Genomic DNA, 21,253 nt, shown 5'->3' on the forward strand with positions numbered 1-21,253 from the left:
TTTTTTCTATGACACTCGTGCATTAAAAAACACATTTTACGCTGAAATCAACAAAAATTTATCAACATTCATCTTGCTAGTTCAGATAATAACATGGGAACAAGTAAACAACGGACATCTAATATCTACTGTTAATGGTTCCAGTTGAATGATTTGACCAACAACTTCAAATCAGGTTTCTAGAAGCTAAACTGGACAGCAGACCCTTGTTATCAGCTGAAAAGGACTGCGTTAGGCGATTTCCTTATTATGTGAAATAATTTGGCACATCGAAACCGCCTCTCCCCCCTCTGCCGCCGACCCTGGTGAGAAGCGGTACGAAAATAGGTGAAGCGGTTAACCTAATTGTGTGACTTGAGCGTCCCGCTGTTCCACAGAGCAACCGGTCTGCGTAGGGCGGTATAATACTGCCCTGGGCGCTCGTCGGCTCAATTAGATTAAAGCCGTACGACGCAAATGGAAACCAGCGCAGATTTGGTCGAACATATCATGTGTACATCAGTATATTCTGATACCCTTAACCACCTGCTGTGTAACTATTACTTTATGATATTGGTTTTTGAACAGGGTTGTTTTCAACCCTGTTCAGTGTAGCCACAAACTCGACACTCACAACAGAAAATTCCTATTAATAGTTACAAATGTCGCCAGCCGATTTACCACCAAAAATATAGTTTGAGAAAGTGCAGACTATATAAATTGCAAGCTATGTTTCAAATAACCAAGGTAGATTTGACAAAGCAAGAAGCAATCATAACGCAATATCTATTCAAATAATTTAATCTGTTGAACTTAGATAAAGATAACATTAAAGTTGTATCTCTGCACCAAAAAATGAATGAACATAGAAACGTAAACAAAGAATTACTATCCACTCTAAGCGCATCATTCAATCACGTGACACAATGATGAAGCCAAGTGAATTTACAGTCGAAGAGAGACAATCCTGTAATGAGATAATGCAGTAAGTTAATCAGGTTTCTCTCCCTTGCCCTTGTAAAGAAGAAGCGGGAAATCCAAGCTTGATTGATTGTCGTGCACATCTGAAGTCTACAGAGATGTTTGTTTTACTTTGTTTTAGAAAACTTGATTGTTTCACGTCTTGGAATCTGATGTTCTGATGGTTAGTATTGATTTGCATTTGTAGTCTTTTGTGTTTGTTTTGGGTTAGCAATGGATTGAAATGATCATTATTTCATTCAGCTGCATTTATTTAGTTTTGTCATGTATTTTTACGACATCAGCAGAATTTGTATTTAAACTGAGAATGGCAGTTCCGTGATATTCTTTTAGCCTCTTTCCATATACAAATATATATGGGTTTGGTTACAGATGATAACATGCATGGATAACAGAAGTCACCATGGGAGTACGAGGGAGTAGGAGTGTTTGATTCCATAAATCAGTAAGTTCCATGTCAATGATTTGTTTTATGATGTACTGTGTTGTTGTTGTAATCGCTTGTATTATATGTGTGTTTTATATGCTTTAGCCATTTAATTTAATCTGCCACTGCACACGATTAAATCATATAAAACAATAGACTGTTTACGATGTTAACTTATAAACATGTTATTATTCATTATCTTATGATTGTTTATATTTATATTTTCAGGACGCTCCGATATTATATCTACATTCGATAATGTTGAATATAGAGATATTGAGGAACACTGTGTTTGTTGTTTGAACTTTTAAACTGCTACATATGGTAACCTGGACATATAGAGCCACCCTCGCTTAGGAATTACAGGTATTCTCATCTTAAAACTTGGAATGACCTAGAAAGTTCAACGGCCTCATTGATCTCAATGATCATAACAGTTTCCCTGCTTAAAACATCACGTGATAGCCCACGTGGGAATAACAAACGTGCTAAAGTGCTGATGACTTACCTGACGATATAGAAATAGAAGAGAGTTGGTGACGTTATAGACAATGAAGGAAAAAAAAGTTTTGAAATTAAAGATTTTATGCTAACTTGATGATGTATATATATATATATATAGAGAGAGAGAGTGTACGTATAGAAGGATGTTTGTGCAATTATTTTTGAAAATGGAAATTTATTGAAATGAATCGATTTCTATTGTTGCTGATTTGGTGTAAATATGAGAAAATATCGAGGATTTAATAACTTTTTTAGGTGTTCCATCTACAACTGTTTGAAATTATTTAAATTTTCATCATTTTAATTAAGACACTATTTCTCTTTAATCTGTTGTATTTTCGAAGTATTTTTGTGAATAACAAGGCAAACATAGGTAAACTCTTTCTAATGAGTACAGTTTGATTAGTATAGTTACATTCTCCATCCTTGTTTGCCTTCTTACACAGCGACATTAATATAATTGTCAATAAAATATTATCTTTTCATTTACCACCATGCTTCAATAAACCTGGAGCGGCCCCTGTGGTTGTTTTACACGGGGACTCTTAGATTCACTGTGCAACATATCAGCACCTTATTAATACACACATGATCGTAAATCATAATGGTGAAAACCCGTATTAAACCCTGTTCATACAGCGCTATCAGCGCTTTGATTGAGTATTGGAATTATAAAGTCTACAGTTTATCCTTCAATCTGGGGTATAAAACTGCTGCTGGTTTCATGGAACTACGGCTAGTCTTCAGCCAGCATGCGACGTAAAACATTCTAACTCAAGTCCATGGTTTTTATTCATGAAAGTTCGATATACGTAAGCAACAATTAATTGCCTGTCCCAATAGTCAATTCCAGCGCAAATGTATTTTACCACTACCGGTGGCTGCAAATGTTTCTTTCAAATTGAACACTTCATTTATCGTTATATTTATCCATGTGGTAACTGCAGCATCATTGTTTGGCAAAACAGCGATGTACCGTAGATAATGGGTTGAATGCATACATAAATAGGAAATATTTCTTCCTTAAAGTGCATTCTCCCAACGCATAGCCTATTGTTGCGCTCTAAGTTTCACCGCATACACTTGTCATAAAATAATTATTAGTAGCGTATATGAGTTAAGTTTTTGACTGGTTATATAGAGTATGCAGCTACACACGAAATTGAATTATAGATGGATTTTCCTGTATCGGCTGTGTGCCTTTTTTAAATCCCTATCAAGTGATGGATGGATTATCTGGTATCGGCTACGAACCCATGTTCAATGCTTAACAAGTTATGGGTGGATTTTCGCGTATCGGTTACGAACCCATGTTCAATGCTTAACAAGTTATGGGTGGATTTTCGGGTATCGGTTATGAGCCCATGTTCAATCCTTTGCAAGTTATGGTTGGATTTTCGAGTATTGGTTATAAGCCCTTGTTCAATATGCTTAACAAGTTATGGTTGGATTTTCGGGTATCGGTTATGAGCCCATGTTCAATGCTTAACAAGTTATGGGTGGATTTTCGGGTATTGGTTATGAGCCCTTGTTCAATCCTTTACAAGTTATGGGTAGATTTTCGGGTATCGGTTATGAGCCCATGTTTAATTCTTTACAAGACTTAAGTTATGGGTGGATATTCGGGCATTGGTTATAAGCCCTTGTTCAATCCTTCACAAATTTTTTGGTGGATTTTCGGGTATCGGTTATGAGCCCATGTTTAAACCATTTACAAGACTTGAGTTATGGGTGGATTTTCGGGTATCGGTTATGAGCCCTTGTTTAAACCATTTACAAGACTTGAGTAATGGGTGGATTATCGGGTATCGGTTATGAGCCCTTGTTTAATCCATTACAAGTTATGGGTGTTTTTTCTTGTATCGGTTGTGTACCTACTTTCAAGCCAGTTTTCATGTACTTTGTTCCAGTGCACACCTTTTCGTGTGCTACCAGTATACCAGTTTACATTTTCAATCTCGTTTACAAATTAATTCTTTATGCCTTATGCAGCTTAATAGCTATGTCATCCGACACGTGCCTTCCACCCGGCTTGTTTTGAAAATAACTTAAGTATTATATTTGCATTTTCTCTATATGATTCTCATTTTCTCACAGCGTTTTAAATAGCATTACTTATCGGTTGGCTGCCTCTAGTTGGGTTTCTTCTCATTATGTCAACGCGTGTCTGCACTCTGATTTACTGCTTAATTTAAGTATAAGGTTAACTTAAAATGCAAGATTTTAAGTGCCTTGTGGTGGTTTTAAATGGAATTTCATGCTATACATAATCTGAAATCCAATCCTTCGTTTTGCTTTATACGTGTATCCATACTAGGAAGGGCATTCGTTTGTGCTCATTTCGTTTTCAAATGTGTTTCTGTTGATAATGCTTTTCCAATGGACTGTAAGCGTGAAGTATATTTTGTTTTAATTAATCGGCAATAAAAAGGTTGAAAACTCGACAGCAAAAATGACCCTCGTTGAAAGTTGATGGATGGTATTCAATATCAAACTTAGTCAATCCTATTTGCCATACTTCATGTATACGCACATGCATTGTATATTTGACGAAATCCGATTAGCGAAATCAAACTTACATCCAAATAAGACCAATTATGTTTACAAACTCAAGTGTTGTCGGGTCATTTTTCAACGTTGAAAACTGAACCATAAAGTCGCAAGAAAATTATTCATATTTATATCAGAAATTATTAACCATTAAAACATGACCCCGTTATTGATCTAAATTTAACACTGATCAGTTTGGATGAACATTTTGTTGTTGAAATGTCATCAGCGTTAATTTTCAACGTTCAACGATGACAAAATTCGATGGTAGACCGGCCAAGATTTACAAAAACTAGTGAAATTTCTTGATTCAAATGTCGTTGAAATGCAACACAAATATTATATGATATATCAAAAAGGAAAAATAAAGTTTGGCTACATATGCATTGATTTGTGTTATCAATATACATATTGTATATGTATTTATACTGTAAACGATGGAATACATGCAATAACCTCCATCTGTCGACATAAAAATGTTCTACTGTTTTAATTACCTTTTATCAGAACTCGACTGAACGTATACACATTACATATGAAAGATAATAATTTGATACATGCATTTGGGAGATTAATATATACACGTTTGTTTGTCATAAAAGCATAGCATAAAATCATTTGTGCGAATATCAGATCAGAGATAAAACATAGTACATACATGTTTAAATTGTAAATTAACAAGCCATGCAGGGTATATGACTTTATAGGATACAATGTTATGATGATTTTGAGAGAAGGATTTACTTACTTTTACTGGACAAGTTTTTTAGACCAATTGCTAGTAATTCTTATAACTTTAAAGCGACGGACGATCACAAGGGTGTCCTGCCTATAAGACACAATGTATATCGTTTTATTAGTCTGTGATGTAACAGCGGCCTTTTTGTCTGGCAATGCAGCAATGTCCCATAGGTAGTCGGTTTTACTCATATATAAATCGGAAATAATTATTTGTTGCAAAGTATCAACGAGCTTCAAAACATTGTTATTGACGTCGACTATCAACACTTTGTCATCCGAGATCATTACGCATCCTGTGACTCGGCATGATTTTGAGTCTTTGGGAGTACAAATGTTAATGGAATAAGATCGTTCTAAGTTGCAATCTCCCAATGATGTGACTGTTTTGGTTTGTACCACTTCCCAAAGGGGCTGCTTGCACAATGTAAAATCATCAAAAATGGAATTCGGATGAAATACAATTCTCTCTTGGCATTGTTTAACCACTTTGGCAATGTTGTCTTTAATCGATTTTGCATTTGAAATTCCTTCTTTCATTTGCTTAGAAGCTTTGAAAATCTGATATGGGCTATGTTTTTCGGAGTCTAATTTAGACAACATATCTAATGAAAGCCTCTGTACGTCATGCATACGTTCTGATGTTTCTTGTATTGCTGATTTAGACTCTGATTCTACCGAATCAAGTTCAGATGTCAACCTAAGTTCTTCTGCCTCAAAGTGTGAAATGATTTCAGCTTTAAGCCTTTGCAATCTTTTCATGGCCTTCATAATGTCGGCTTTAGTAGTATGAACGCTTTTTGTCATGCGCTCAACCATGTCCGAACAGGGATGGTCTATATTTTTTATTTCTTGTTTTAAATCTTTATATTCTTTTCCATTGAGAAAGTCATTTGAAACTTCCGCAATATGCCTCGGTTTGCAATTACTATGGTATGGTATCATGCAATCGCCGCATCCGAATTCATTGTGCACTGCACAGTAATACTTTATAAGTTCTGTTGGATGGTCCTTGCACAATTCATTACAATCAGTGTCAGGCTTAACGACCAGTGTCATTGATGGAGCCATGTTGTGCTCGTCAAGAATTTCATGTGCTTTGGTCATTTTGTTTCGTCTGTGACACCTTACGCATGTTTTGCATAAGAATTGGTGACACTGGCGACAGAAACCGTTTGCTTTGTGCTCATCCCCTTCATCGTTACACGGCTGGCAAAATAATTTCAAAACTTTATCATAGTCTTTGCACCTACCGGGTACTTGATCATCTGAAACTAGTCGACATGCTTCCTCCATTTTCGATAGCTTTGGGCACAATTTGCATAGTCTATTGGAGGTAAAGTCAGCTTGGAAACGGGATTAGCTTGATTTCTGAAACAGGAAGTAAATCAGTATTTATAAAAATGGCAAGTTTAAAAAAAAGAAATAAAAACCACACGCTGGCAGCATAAACGCTTAGTTAAAAGATTGCGGAAATTGCAATAAAACCTTCCTCTGAAGAAATAAAACACAAACAAAAAATTGGTATAGTCCCAACGTCTTTTTCAAACCCCCAATATATATTGGGTGTGGAAAATTGTTTTGATCATTGGGTCAACGATTGTTTTTTAATTTTTGTATGAGTATATAAAATGTCGTCACGAACTCCTTACCTTGGGATGTGTACATTAACATTGATATTCGTAAAACACGTTTTAAATATCCATATTTGTTAGCCATGATCAACACGAATGCGGTAAAATCACCCGAGATATATATACATGTACAATATATTGTCAGTAAGTCTAGACGCCGATCGAATACACGCTCGGTTAATTTTGGTAGAGAAATACATCGGACGCTTTGTATAGAAGAAGATCGCTGAATGCAAATCTGCATTGCGTAATATGAGACTTCATTTGTGTGTGTATGTCATTTTCGATGAAACAGTTTTCACTTATGATTCATTTTAATGTTTTGAATAAAGACCATAGGAGCACACACGATCATTTAAATTTCATTTTTAATTGTTTAAAACTAGTTTAACAGTGTTTACTAAACAAACTCGTCTAAAATGTCGGTAAATGCAGACCATTGATGTTAATGTGATTCTGATCTACGTATCAAGACCATTAAGATGGAAAGCATGGCTAGTCAGCATGAAAAATATGTTTTTAACATTTTCATGTAGACTGCCATAATTTATATCTTTTAAGCTAGCCTATTCGAAGAATAAGGAGTCTTAACAACTCGCCTCGGTGTCGCTGGTTAAGGTTTTTGGGCAAAATGGCATTTCCACTTATAACTCCAATATAATTCCATCTAATTTACTTTATACCTCACACACAGTTTTTCAGTACCATTACACAGTGAGGTCATACATTTCTTCATTATTCTTAATTCAAATTATTGCCCTGATTGACTTAGGAACTACGGTTTTAGGGCACATTGTGTCAATACAGATCAATTTTAAGGTTATGTTAAATCATCTTAATGAAAATACCGACCCTGTTTGCATGGATAAATTAGTATGGGATAATATGAAAGCTGAAAATTTTAAAGAAATATTGTTAAATGAAGAAAACCATCTTAATGAAATTGTCTCCAATATTGTATCATCTAATGTTGATATAAATAATGGTATAAATACTTTTGCAGAGGTGCTGTATACAAGTGCATTTAGTGTATTTGGGGTTACAAAACGCATTGTAAACACAACTCTTAATACCCCTCGGAGAAAGCATGTAAGTCCGTGGTATACGGATGAGTGCGAACAAGCTAGGCGTGATCTAAAGTATGCGAACAAGCAATGCCGTAGACTTAGGACAACTGAATGCATTAATTTGGTTATTGGTAAGCGTCGTTTGTTTCGACAGGCAAAGCGTCGCGCTAAATTTAAATATAATCGAAGTCAACGTGGAACGCTAAATAATACAGCAACGAATAATCCCAAGCAGTTCTGGGATCTTATTCGCAAATTTAAAAATAAATATAAGAATAACAATAGCGATCTTTCTTCACAGGAATTTTATGAACATTTCAAAACTTTATTTTCTGATTCTGAATCCTTCACTGATAATGATGTCGAAAACGTTATAAATAATGACACGTTTGGTGATCAAATAATAGATCAGCTTGACTGTGATTTTATTGTCGATGATGTTATTAAGGCTTTAATAGTCTAAAGCGAGGAAAAAGGCCCGGTTGTGATCTGTTAACCCCCAATATATTCATTGAGTCAAAATATATTTTAGCACCGATACACTTTTTAATCATATATACAATACGGGTTCTTATCCTGAATCATGGACGAAAGGCATTTTGATACCTGTTCCTAAAAAAGGTGATAAAAATATAGTTGATAATTACAGAGGAATAATGCTTACTAGTATGTTCTCTAAAATATTTTCACTTATGTTAGATACTCGGCTAAGAAAATGGGCAGAAAATAACGATATACTAACACGATATCAATTTGGGGTTTAGGAAAAATGAAAGTACAGTTGATTGCATTTTTCTTTTACAATCAATTATTAACAAAGTTATACAACATGAACGACGAAAGCTTTATTGCGCATTCGTAGACTTTAAAAAGGCGTTTGATCTAGTTTACAGAAACGGCATATGGTTTAAGCTCCTCAACAATAATGTGTCCTCAAAATTTGTTAAAATGTTACAATCTATGTAATAGTCTGTCAAAATATGTGTTCGGTCAAGTGGCAATTGCTCGGATTATTTTGAAAGTTATATGGGTGTTAAACAGGGGGAAACCTTGTCGCCACGTCTGTTCATTATGTTTATAAATGATATGTCTTCCCATATATATGATGATGCTGCTGATACTGTGTCACTTAACGAATTACAGATATTCCTTCTGTTGTTTGAAGATGACACTGTTTTGTTTTCATACTCTGCTTCTGGCTTACAAATACTCTTAAACAAGCTTCATGATTATTGCAAAAATGGTATATCACTGTTAACACCAAGAAAACTGTAGCAATGGTTTGCAAATTGGGAACTCGAGTTGAAAGCATTGATATATTTTACGATAATAATAGGCTTACTTGTGTATCAAAATTTACATATCTAGGAGTCACGCTATCTTCAAATGGCAAATTTTATCAGTCGCAAAAGGCTTTAGCCGACCAGGCATTAAAGGCTATTTATTCACTGAATTCACTTTTTGACGTTGTGTCACTGGGGATAAATGAAAAACTTCAACTATTTGACAGCATGATCATGCCTATATTTAATCATGGAGCAGAAATATGGGGTTCTCATAAAGCCCCGGACATGGAAAGAATATATTTAAAATTTCTTAAACAGGTATTAAAGGTGAGAATTCAAACCACAAACGCTTCTGTTTATGGTGAGCTTGGGAGGTTTCCCTTAGATATTGCACGTAAATAGCGAAATATTGGTGCAAAATTTTAACTGAGCATCACGGTTCTTTGGTACATGAAGTGTATTGGGATCAAGTAAATAATAATATTCGTGGGTCATGGACATTAGAGGTAAAGCAATTGCTTAATAGTTTGGGTTTTAGTTATTTATGGAACAATAATGACATTTCCGTTCTTCAATTAAACAGTGTCATAAAAAGATTACATGATCAGTATTGTCAACACTGGTTTTCTTTATTAGACACGTCATCCAAATTAAAAACTTATTGTAGTATAAAGCGTAGATTTGGTTACAAGTATTATCTTAATTGTATTAAAAACGACAAGCATCGTATTTCGCTAACCAGATTAAGATGCTCAGCTCACAAACTTGCAATCGAAGAAGGCCGTTTTGGAAATATAGAACAATCTGAACGTAAATGTAAATTTTGTCAAATGAATGTTGTTGAAGATAAGTTTCACTTTGTGCTTGTATTTCCTTTTTACAGAGATATACAGATTGAATGCTTACCTAGATATTTTTATCATTGGCCCACAATGCAAAAATTTAAATTATTAATGTCAGCTGAGCAGAATAATACAAAAATTAAACTTGCTAAATATGTATATCTTTCAACTTTAAGACAAGAAAGTATCATAAACCAATTAATGTTTATTTTATTATATATTTTTTTGTATTGCTATTATTGCTTGCTTTTGAAACAATTGTGTGTTTTTGTTGTTGTTGTTTTTTTTATTTTTATTTTATTTTTAAGTGTGATCAGTGAACTAAAACAAATAATAATTATGCTCTGAACAGTGGCCTTACAACAATCACTTTTCATCACTAACATACCCGCTACTGTCAAAACATGCCTGACCGCATTAGCGAGGGTGGTCAATTTACAGATATTGTTCTGTAATGATTAAGGTACGCCACTGTTCAAGCAATTTCACGTTAATAATTACTTTTTTTACGTGAATTATCAATATCCTAATAGTGTTATTAATCTGTGTATTATAATATCATGCTCTTCTCATGTATGTAAATAAATGTTACCGCCAGAAGTAAAGGCGATGAACTTGAATGTTTGTGCTAATAAACTATTATATTGAATTGAATTGAATTGTCATATAAAAGCTTTAGGGCAAGTTGGGATTTTTACTTATAACTTCTATACACTTCAATCATTTGACTTAATACTTCACACAATCATTGAAAACCATCTTACAATTAAGTTACTTAGCACCATTTCATTTTAAATACAAACAATTGCCCTTGATTGACGTGGGAACTTAGCTAAAGTTTAAAGATGCACTCTTACTCCCACGTTAGATTTACCACAATTAATAATATTGTTTTAATATTCTAAAAAGGATGAATAAATGTCAAAATTAATGGTTCTTATGAAGTATACCGAGTTGAAAGAAACGTGCATAAAATACAGTATTTTTACCTTAGGAGAATATAGTAGATCACGGTAAATCTTTTAGCATTCACCAATCATTTAATATTTTTGCGCTCTATGCAATTAAAAACACGGTTACAATCTTGTAATCAGTAGTAAATATTTTTCATAATTGTATTATTTAGTAGTAGTTCAAGGTTTATCAGTCAAAATTGATGTTTGTTATACATGTGCATGTTTTGATTTTGAATAAGAGTGTCACATTCAGGGAACATCGGGTCATTTTCACTAAATACTGCTATACACTTCATTCAATTGGCTTAATACTTCACACAGTTGGTAACGTCCATCACTCAATTAGATTACATAACACAATATTAACTCTAATTGACAATTATGGCACTTGATTTACTCTTTCTTTACTTTTTTCTTTCTTTTTGTTTGCACATTATTGTATGTTAAACCAGACTTTCCCAAAATGAAACCTGGTTATTAGAATGACGTACGTCTTTGTTTGGCCGGGCCGGCGGGATGTCATATCAAACTCACCTATGGCATCGAATAATTTTAGTAAGGTTTGGCATTTAGAGACCAAACTTGGTAAATAGGAAGAGTGTATGTAAATCTTTCATGGGATCTCATTTAGGGCCCCTAAGGCCAAGGTGCAGGTCACTGTGTTACTTAAAGTAGCAAAATAGTTAGAACTTAATAACTTTGGTTATGGTTGACATATTGCGATTTAATTAGGTATATATAAAAAGTTTATAGCGACCTTTCATGGATTTGTGATTGCGGCCATGAGAGTTATGGTCAAGGTCAAGGTCAATGTTACTAATAATAAAGCAAAAAACATAGAAAACTGGTGTCGTTAGATTGCGGCGTTTTTTGTTTACTTTTCAATTTGATTTTTTTATTTCTTTTGACAGGCATACCATTATTGTATTTATTTTTATGGCAGAGTAGCGAATAGTCGATCGCGCTGTCCCACGACAGCTCTTGTGTATGGTGTAGTTTGCGTGAATGATCAAAGAAATGGAAAGGTCTGCAATACAAATATTTAAATGAGGATATAGATAACAAAATTGAGATCACCCTCGACTGCCTTACAATTGCGCAGAATTAGAAAACGACATTCTACGTTGTCCTTGACAACATAGCAAAAACAATTACTTCACTCACTACTCTCTTGACAAGCGCTTCAGCGTGCCATGGGTACACTTACGGTAAAATAAGCAGTAACTATTACATATACTCTACTCTAGTCACCATGCTATTGGTACAAAATTGTTCATCCTAAAAGTTATAGAAAAAACCCTATTTAAATAGTGATTGATAGGCAGTTTCCACTCCGGAAAATCTTACAATTACAAATATTTTGCCTAAAATAAACATGTATGCATAAACTACGTGGAATACAAAATAGTTTTCATTTATTCTCTGGTAGCTAAAGATTTAAACGAATATAATACCCGCATTTCAATCTCGGGCTGGTTCCATGGACATCTTTAAGTGAGAGCTCCTACTCTATTCATAGAACCTGCCAGAACCCAGTTGCTTTACTGAAACATCGAGGTTAGTTATCCCCCGTTCCTGCCCAGTTCCAAGCTCACCTCTCCACTCTCTCCTAAAAAGGTGGATTCCATGGACCTCCATTTCAATATAGCCTCACTCCATCCAACACTCGTTAGTGCATACATTTTGGTACAAAGGCTGTTTTAAATGGAACTTCAAAAGACCCACCCCTAACTTTGAATTGAGGTGTGACAAAGAAGATTCGCCTCTTCAAATAGTGATACTACATGTGATGTAAGTTTTTATAGTTTATACCATACTGTGTTAAAACTCGTACAACGTGCACATGTACAATACATTTATAATATAGACATATGATAAACGTAGTATACAAGTATTTTCACCTACAGGATGAAGCGTTCCCGGTGTATCTAAGTCCAGGGGTCAAGGGGAGTATTCAGTAGAAGTTTGAAAACGATTCTGAGATGGAACTGCATGACTTCTTGCTGGTGATGCCATTTTGGGATATTCAATGTTAAACATGAACATTCAAAGCTAACACTGAAAATATATAAGTTTTCAAGATATTTTTAATAGTGTGTCTTTAGTGGAGTGCAATAAGCTCACACTTGTAAAATGTCTTTCTCATATGCTTCTCAGTGGAATATAGAAATGTATCAGTGAAATAAAAAAGCTCTTTCACTTTTGAAAACAGTGAGACTTTCAATCTGATAGTTGTAGCTGCTTTGAAATTAAAGCCCGCTTTCGATTAAATTAAACGTCAGCGGACACAATTTTAAAGAAGTCATTTCCGAAATGACTTCAAGTTCGCATTCAATTTGGAGCTCCAAAATTTTTTTTATAACTTTCTTATGCATATATAATAAAATAAAATGTTCCAGTGCAAGATCAAAATATATTTGAACACCAAAAGTTAACATTTTAAATGAGGCTACCCCACTCCTGAAATATAGCTTTGTTTGCTCACTCAGTGAAATTTATTGCGATTTTACACCGAAATAAACAACTATCCTCTATTTAAACTGCTAAATATAAAATATCAAAACCAACATCACGACTATTAAAACTCATGCTTTATTAGATTCAACAACATGTTCCTGTAATTTAAAACTTTCTTGTAAGTGCATTTGCAATAAGTATTGTAATTCATTTTCCAAGTGAAAGGTTTTTTTTAGAAATGTTTCATTGAAAGCTTTTAGAATTTTGTTTCAGAAGGAAAAGTATAATTTGTTGTTACAGTCTTCAAACATGAAATGACAATCAGAGCTCCTACTTGGTCCTGCTCACAAAAGGAAAGATAAGTAATACACTAGCATAGAATGTATACTGTAACGAAAACCTTTCTTGTCCCTTGTTTATTTATGTGCCGCTTAAATGTGAATGGTTCAGTTTATTTGGATACACAAGTATAGTTTGAGTTTCTATTATTTTTGTATACTTACATAATAGATTGGAAATTTCATGGATCCAGAATTCATATCACTTGAAATGTTGCCGTTTCATCGTCACATGTAGAGAACAAAATCATGATTGTTAATAATCCTTTTTACACACAATAAACACCTAAGTCCGTATTAAACAATGAAAGTAATGTGATGGTTAACACACAGAGAATGTATTGCAGGTGTAACAAGCATGTAGAAGAAGCCAGTTTACCGGATGTTGTCAACACCTACCTTATGTGTGTTTAGTTCTGACGCCATGTTTCCCCTCTAATTGAACCTGACTGGTTTAAATGTCTGTCTCTCACCAAAGAGTTTGGGAGTTCAAACTCCATCAGGTACATACTCTTGGTCTTTCAAACTGGACAGACTACTAGTTTTGCCAAGGAATGTTCCATAACAGCAGAAACAGTACCTGTCGTCACAATTATATCCTTCCAATATTTGATTATTGTTGTCATATTTGGGGCAAAGGAAACAAACTTAAGTCACATATATAAAGTTAAAATCATTCTTAAAATTCCTAAACGATCATCTTCAAACGGATTGTTACAAGAACTTCAGTTGCTAACGTTTACAGACAGATGTACAAGTGTAAATACCACTGTGCAACCCTTGTCTATAATACCCTTAATGGAATGGCCCCGAGGTATATGTCTGAATTGCAAATCTTTGCAAATAATGAACGCTATTCTCTAAGATCAACTTTAAAACAAAATTTAGTATGATAAATACCACGAACTAACTAGTCCATGGATTCTTTTTCGTATTTTATTGAAGGTTTGGAATACTATTCCCGATGAAATACGAAATGCTCAAAGGTTAAACACATTTAAGCATAAATACAAAGTGCAACTCTTTAAAGGTTCATATTATTAGTTGCAAAAAGGTATATTATCTTTTCATTATGGTAAAAAATGAAATAACTGTTGTTTAATGAAGTGTTGTGCTTTATTGAGTGTTTGTCGGCGTGTACATCATGTATTTTGAAATGACTTAATTTGCTATGTTAATTATACGTGATTTATAAAGAAATAATTATAAATGATTCCATTTTGTACTGACTATAGATTTAGTCAATATTAAATTTGATTGATGGAAGATACATATACTTAGAAGTTTCAGTGGATGTTTTTACTCTAGTCGTTATTTGCTTCAGACTGGGACATTGAGTATGTAGGGTTCACATTACACATCGCTAAAGGGGAGGATTAGAAGGTATGGGTCTTCTACATCATCATATATATGAATTATTCATAACTTAATATTGTTCTAAAAAACCTAATTCGTCTAAGGATAATTGTGACGACAGGTACTGATCCAGTTGTTATGGAACATTCCTTGGTAAAACTAGTATTTTCCCCATTTTGAGAGACCAAGAGTATGTACCTGATGGAGTTTGAACTCTTTGGTGAGAGGCAGACATCTATACAAGAGCTTAAATTTCAATGTATTTTTTTTTATAAAATAAAATCTTACTTTCATTCAGAATGAGAAATTAGCCCCAAGGTATCAGATTTTGATACTTCGAATTTCAGACAAAAACATAATTTAGAGTAATTTGTATATTTTATTACTTATATTGTACAGAAGTACAATATCCCACACAGAGGATTTTATGATATATGTAGTGTTTATTTTGAATAAAGAAATTACAACATATTGTATGTATTAGTGTTTATATTTGCGTTCAAACTAAATCATACAGTTCAAGTCATATAAAACAGTATATTTCGAAAGTAATTTCTTGGAATCCCTACTACTGTACAAGTACTATGGTTTTGGCAATAAAACAATAAGATAAAACAAAGGGTTTCTGTTAAAAACATGATATCATTATAGGAAATTCATATACATCGATAATGACTTTCAATGAACATGTTTGACATGAAAGTTCCAATAACTTCATTATTTTCTCAAAAACACGATCGTTTCCATTTCTACGGTAGGTGTATGAAACATGCACAATGGCATCGATAACACAAGCGTATGATGCTATCTGTGGACCTGTCTCAGGACCTGAATACATAACACGGTTTCATTATTTTTCTTAATTTGTGATCTTGTATAACTTTAACTCGTTTCCATTCTCTGTCACCAGCAGAGTACGTCCAATTACAGCAGCTGCATACGGATTGTTAATTCCATCCTCTTTCCTTAATATAACTTTAATTTTCTCGCCTTTGTTAGAAATGATATGAATATTATTACTGTTGTAACAACAAACCAGGATATTTCCATCTGGTGCAATCATAAGACTTCGCGGCCCTTTTAAATCGATGTCTGAATATGTCCACATTGGCTTAAATTCGAGGTCTAAAGCTGTGACTGTATTCCCATTTAAGTCAGGAAGAATTATACCATCAAATATTTTACTGAAAGCAACATATAGGGGTCTTTTTGCGGCAATGGCTCGAATGTCTTTATCCAGCATGTGACGTAAAACATTCCCGGCCATGTCCATGATTTCTATATCTGTAGGCTCAACATAAGTAACAATCAATTGTCTGTTCCGATAGTCAATGCCAAAGGAAATACCTTTTACAGGTATGCTACGGACGTATTTAAGAGTATCCTGCTTATAGGACACTATTTCTATTGTTTTAGAAGTCCGTGTCGTAACAGCGGCTTCTTTATCAGGCAATGCAGCGATATCCCAAAGCTGATGATTTAAACATACGTTGCAAACAATTCGTTGTTGCAAAATATCTACAAGTTTCACATCATTGTTATATGCGTCAACTATCAACACTTTGTCATCCGAGATCTTTACGCATCCTGTGACTCGGCATGATCTTGAGTATATGGAAGCAAGAATGTCTATGCAGTTAGATCTTTCTAAGTTGCATTCACCCAATGCAACGCCTTTTTTGGATTTACAACTTTTTTGGATTGTACAACGTTTCCGAGAGACTGCTTGCTGGATGTGAAGTCATCAAAAATGCAATTAGGATGAAATGCAATTCCTATTTGATATTGTTTCACCACTACGGCAATGTTGTCTTTAATCAATTTTGTTTTTGAAATTTCTCCTTTCATTTGCTTTGAAGCCATGAAAATCTGATATGGGCTATGTTTATCAGAATCTAATTTATCCATCATATCTAATGAAAGTATATTCACGTCATGTACCTGTTTTGATGTTTCTTCTACTGCTGATCTATACTCTGATTTTAACGACTCAAATTCAGATTTCAACCTTTGTTTTTCTGCCTCAAGGTGTGAAACTAGTTCAGCTTTTAACTTTTCAACACACTTCATGGCCTCTTCAATGTCTTCTTCAGCAATCTGAATACTTTTCGTCAAGCGCTTACCCATGTCCGAACAATGCAAGTTAATATTTTTTATTTCTTGTTGTAAGTCTTTATATTCTTGCCCTTTGAGAAAGTCATTTGAAATTTTCCCTATATTCCTCGGTTTGCAGCTACAATGTCTTGGTATCATGCAATCGCCGCATCCAAATTCATTGTGCACTGCGCAGTAATATTTAATACGTTCTGTTGGGTGATCATTGCAAAATTTATTACACTCAGTGTCAGTTTCAACGAGCATTTCCTTCGATGAAGGCATGTTGTGCTCGTCAAGAATTTCATGTTCTTTGGTCATTTTGTTTCGTCTGTGAAATTTGATGCATGTTTTGCATAAGAATTGGTGGCACTGGCAACAAAAACCTTCTGCTTTGTGTTTATCCCCTTCATCGTTACAGGGATGGCAGAATAATGAAAATACTTCATCCGAGTCTTTGTACCGTCCGGGTACTTCATCATCTAAATGTAGTCGACCTGCTAACTCCATGTTCGATTGCTTTGGTCACAATACTGATGGTATATTGGTGGTAAAGTCAGTTCTGTAATTTGGGAGGCCTAAAACAGAAAGTAAATTAATAGTAATAAAAATGGCCGGTTTGAAAATATATATATATAAAACTACATGTTGGCAGTATGGTATCTGAATTAAATTTGATTTGAAAAACAAAACAAAAGAACTGAAACAGCCCCAACGCATTTATAAAAACAATAAAACAATGAAAACTACAGTTAAAAATAAACCTTGTTTATACGCTCATGGCAACGGCCCAAACGACATTGGGTATACAAAATGGTCATAATCATGCTCAATTATGGTCTTGGAACTTTTGTATGAGTTTATAAAATGTTATGACGATTAAATGCCGTACCTTAAGATGTATATATTAACATATCACTTCATATTGAAATCGTGAAACACATTTAAAATATCCGTATTGTCACCCGTGGTTGTGCAGTAAAATCACGCGAGATGTTTACACATGTACGATAAAAGTACGGCTATATCGATCAAGAAATGTATTGAAAGTAGGTCGCTTTAAGCAGATTTGCATAGCATAGTTTGAGGTTTTATCTGTGTGTATTTGTCATTGTGAGTTATGCGATGAAACACTAACCAGAAAATACATTTAAATTATGCAGGCATTGCATACCGTACATTTAAACTATGCTGCTTATTTTCAAGAAAAAGACGAAAGGAACATGCACGATGATTTAAAAAAAATAATTAATTGTTTAATATTAGTTTAAATATTAGTTTAAACAAGTATTTTCTAAACAAATTTGTCTGAAAAGCCAGTAATTTCAGACCAGTGATGTTGAATTGTTTCTGAACATTTAGATGGACTGTACTGGCTTGTATGTTAAATCGGACTCGGGCTTTCACATTTTCATGTGAACTGACAAGGTTTTATGGTATAGTTTGCATGAATGATCTGAGAATTAAAAAAGTCTTCGATACAACGATATACACGAGGACGCATTCAAATCGGCCTCATCCTCCAATCCCTTTTAATTACATAAAATTAGTAACCATGTGTTTAACATAATATTCTATCCTACGTATGTGTACCTGAACCACCATTTCGTTTGAACGCCTGGACACGTTCTATTCCCTAACAGCCAATCTACTTTTTTTCGGTTTGTTAGATTTGTTTTCAATATTTATCCGAATATTTGTTATAACCTCATTTCGTTACCATACCCGTTAATGTGTATGATTAAAATGTAACCCAGAACATCTTTCTTATTATATGGATCTCCATTACGATTAGGAAGTGGTACCCTTACTGCTCAATGGGCTGGAATTATAACACAAAATGTGCATTTGTTAATAAATATCTCGCACCATCAGGTTAGCGTTTTTGTTCATTATCAACTTTTATATTTAAGAAGTCTGTTATCTAGCTCATGAATTGCACTTTAATGCAACGTCAAATATTGTTCATTGTTTAAATATGTAAAATCTTCGGCATTTCGAAATGCTTCACTTGTGCCATGTCTGAGAGTGCGAATTGCCGATACATTACAACTCTATTCACTAATACCGCACGCTAGTTATTTAGTCCATATAAACAGCCGCTTCAGAGTCTTACAAAATGAATATCCAAATGTTAAAAAAGTTCCCTATACGCGCATTGTTGTGGCTAGCTAGTTATTCAACGATGTCCTTGACAACATGGTACAAAACAATTACTTCACCCACTTCTCTCTTGGCAAGTGCTTCAGCGTGCCATGGGTACACTTACGGTAAAATAAGCAGAAACTATTACATCTACTCTACTCTAGTTGTCACCACATGTTATAGGTAAAAAATTGGTCATCTTGAAAGTTATTGAAAAAATAATTAAAATTTTGATTGTTCAGCTTACGCTTACAATTAGTAATATAAGAGGTTTTACATTGATTTCCAATGAGAATGCAGACAGTTTTCAATGAATTCAATTCCGCGCCGGAAAGTCTGCCAATAAAGCGCCTGCTCCATAAATAGAGCCTGCCGGGACCCTGTTGCCTTCTTCAGACATTAAGGCTAGTTATTCCCCTAACTGCCCAGTCCCAAACTCACCTCTCCTCTCTCTCCTAAAAAGGTTGATTCCATGGACCTTCAAAAGAGCGCTCAGCTCCATTTACATAAATAGCCCCACTCCAACAAACACTGTTGTGCCCCCCCCCCCCGCACATTTGTTACAAAGGCTGGTTTAAATGTAACTCAAAAAGAGTGGCCCAGTCCTAACATAAACCCTGTCAAGATCATGTTGTAAATATATTAGATTTCATGATAGTTTTAATACTGTGCCTAAAATAATATTCTTTATTGTATGCCTTCCGGTGGTATATAGAGATTTATCAGTGAAATAAAAATGCTACTTGACTGTTGCAAAAACGTTGCAATTAATTGTTCTTTTAAAACTTTTTTAGGTATATACTTAAATAAGATGTGTTCGTGTAGGACCACAATATATTTGAACACCAAAAGTAAACATTTCACTTAAGGCTAACCCACGCATGAAATATAGCTTTGGGTGCTCACTCGGTGAAACTGATTGCGATTTTACATTGAGGCAAACATCTTGGCTCTGTTTAAACTGCTAAATACGAAAAATCAAAGCCCACATAATCAATATTAAATCTCATGTTTCATGACGCTCAACAACATTTTTTTGTAATTTAACACTTATTTATAAGTGTAATTGTATTAAGTATGTAATTCCTTTTCCAATCTGATTTTTTTTTTGCACTAAGAATTGAAATTCCTTTTTCAATTAAAATACTTTTATTTTTTATATATTTAGTTTAATAATTACAAAGAAATGTTTCATTGAATGATTTTAGAATGTTGTTTGAGACGGAAAAGTATGATTTGTTATTAGAGTCGTTACAGTCTTCAAATATGAAATGGCAATCTTTAGGTCCTGCTAACAAAAGGAAAGATAAGTAATAAACTAGCATACAATGTATACTGTAAAGGAAACCTTTCTTGTCCCTTGTTTATTATGTGTCGCTCAAATTTGCATGTTAAAAACTTCTTGGATGCACAACTATAGTTTGCATATTATTATACTTATATAATAAATTAGAAATTTCATGAATCCAAAAAACATATTACTTTAAACGTTGCCGTTTCCTCGTCACACGTGTATAACAAAACATTGGTTGTTAATACATGTGTTTTAAGAGGGTCCATGATTAAAACATTAATTCTGAAAATAGGTCCATAGTGACTCATTACAAATATGCACTACATAGATTAAGAGTGAAACCTTTTTACCCACAATAAACACCTTAGTCCATATTAAACAATTAAAGTAATGTGATGATTAACACACAGATAATGTATTGCAGGTGTAACACGGAGGCTGATGAAGTCAGCTTACCGGATGTTGTCAACACCTGCGTATGTTTGTTTAGTTCTGACGCCATGGTTCTCTTCGTGTTGAACCTGACTGGTTTAAAACTGCACGAGCTTGCAACAGCCTCGTCTTCAGGCCCCCAGGGGCCTCTGGGCATGGGGGCAGGAGTAGAG

At 34.3% G+C, this 21,253-nt stretch overlaps 2 protein-coding genes across 2 annotated transcripts; both read right to left on the reverse strand.

Annotated features, from left to right (window-relative positions):
* Positions 1 to 4,178: 4,178 nt before the first annotated feature.
* On the reverse strand, positions 4,179 to 6,988 carry LOC128214388 (E3 ubiquitin-protein ligase TRIM71-like). Its single transcript, XM_052920829.1, has 2 exons — positions 6,832 to 6,988; positions 4,179 to 6,550 (listed from the first exon to the last, which is right to left on the reverse strand). The coding sequence occupies exon 2, from the start codon at positions 6,473 to 6,475 to the stop codon at positions 5,192 to 5,194; it is 1,284 nt and encodes a 427-aa protein (XP_052776789.1). The 5' UTR covers positions 6,476 to 6,550; positions 6,832 to 6,988; the 3' UTR covers positions 4,179 to 5,191.
* An 8,518-nt stretch (positions 6,989 to 15,506) lies between these two features.
* On the reverse strand, positions 15,507 to 18,267 carry LOC128214642 (E3 ubiquitin-protein ligase TRIM33-like). Its single transcript, XM_052921206.1, has 2 exons — positions 18,102 to 18,267; positions 15,507 to 17,787 (listed from the first exon to the last, which is right to left on the reverse strand). Exon 2 carries the CDS (start codon positions 17,717 to 17,719, stop codon positions 16,763 to 16,765), a length of 957 nt encoding a protein of 318 aa, XP_052777166.1. The 5' UTR covers positions 17,720 to 17,787; positions 18,102 to 18,267; the 3' UTR covers positions 15,507 to 16,762.
* Positions 18,268 to 21,253: the final 2,986 nt, after the last annotated feature.

This window comes from Mya arenaria, chromosome 13 (assembly GCF_026914265.1).
Source record: "Mya arenaria isolate MELC-2E11 chromosome 13, ASM2691426v1".
NCBI lineage: Eukaryota > Metazoa > Mollusca > Bivalvia > Myida > Myidae > Mya > Mya arenaria.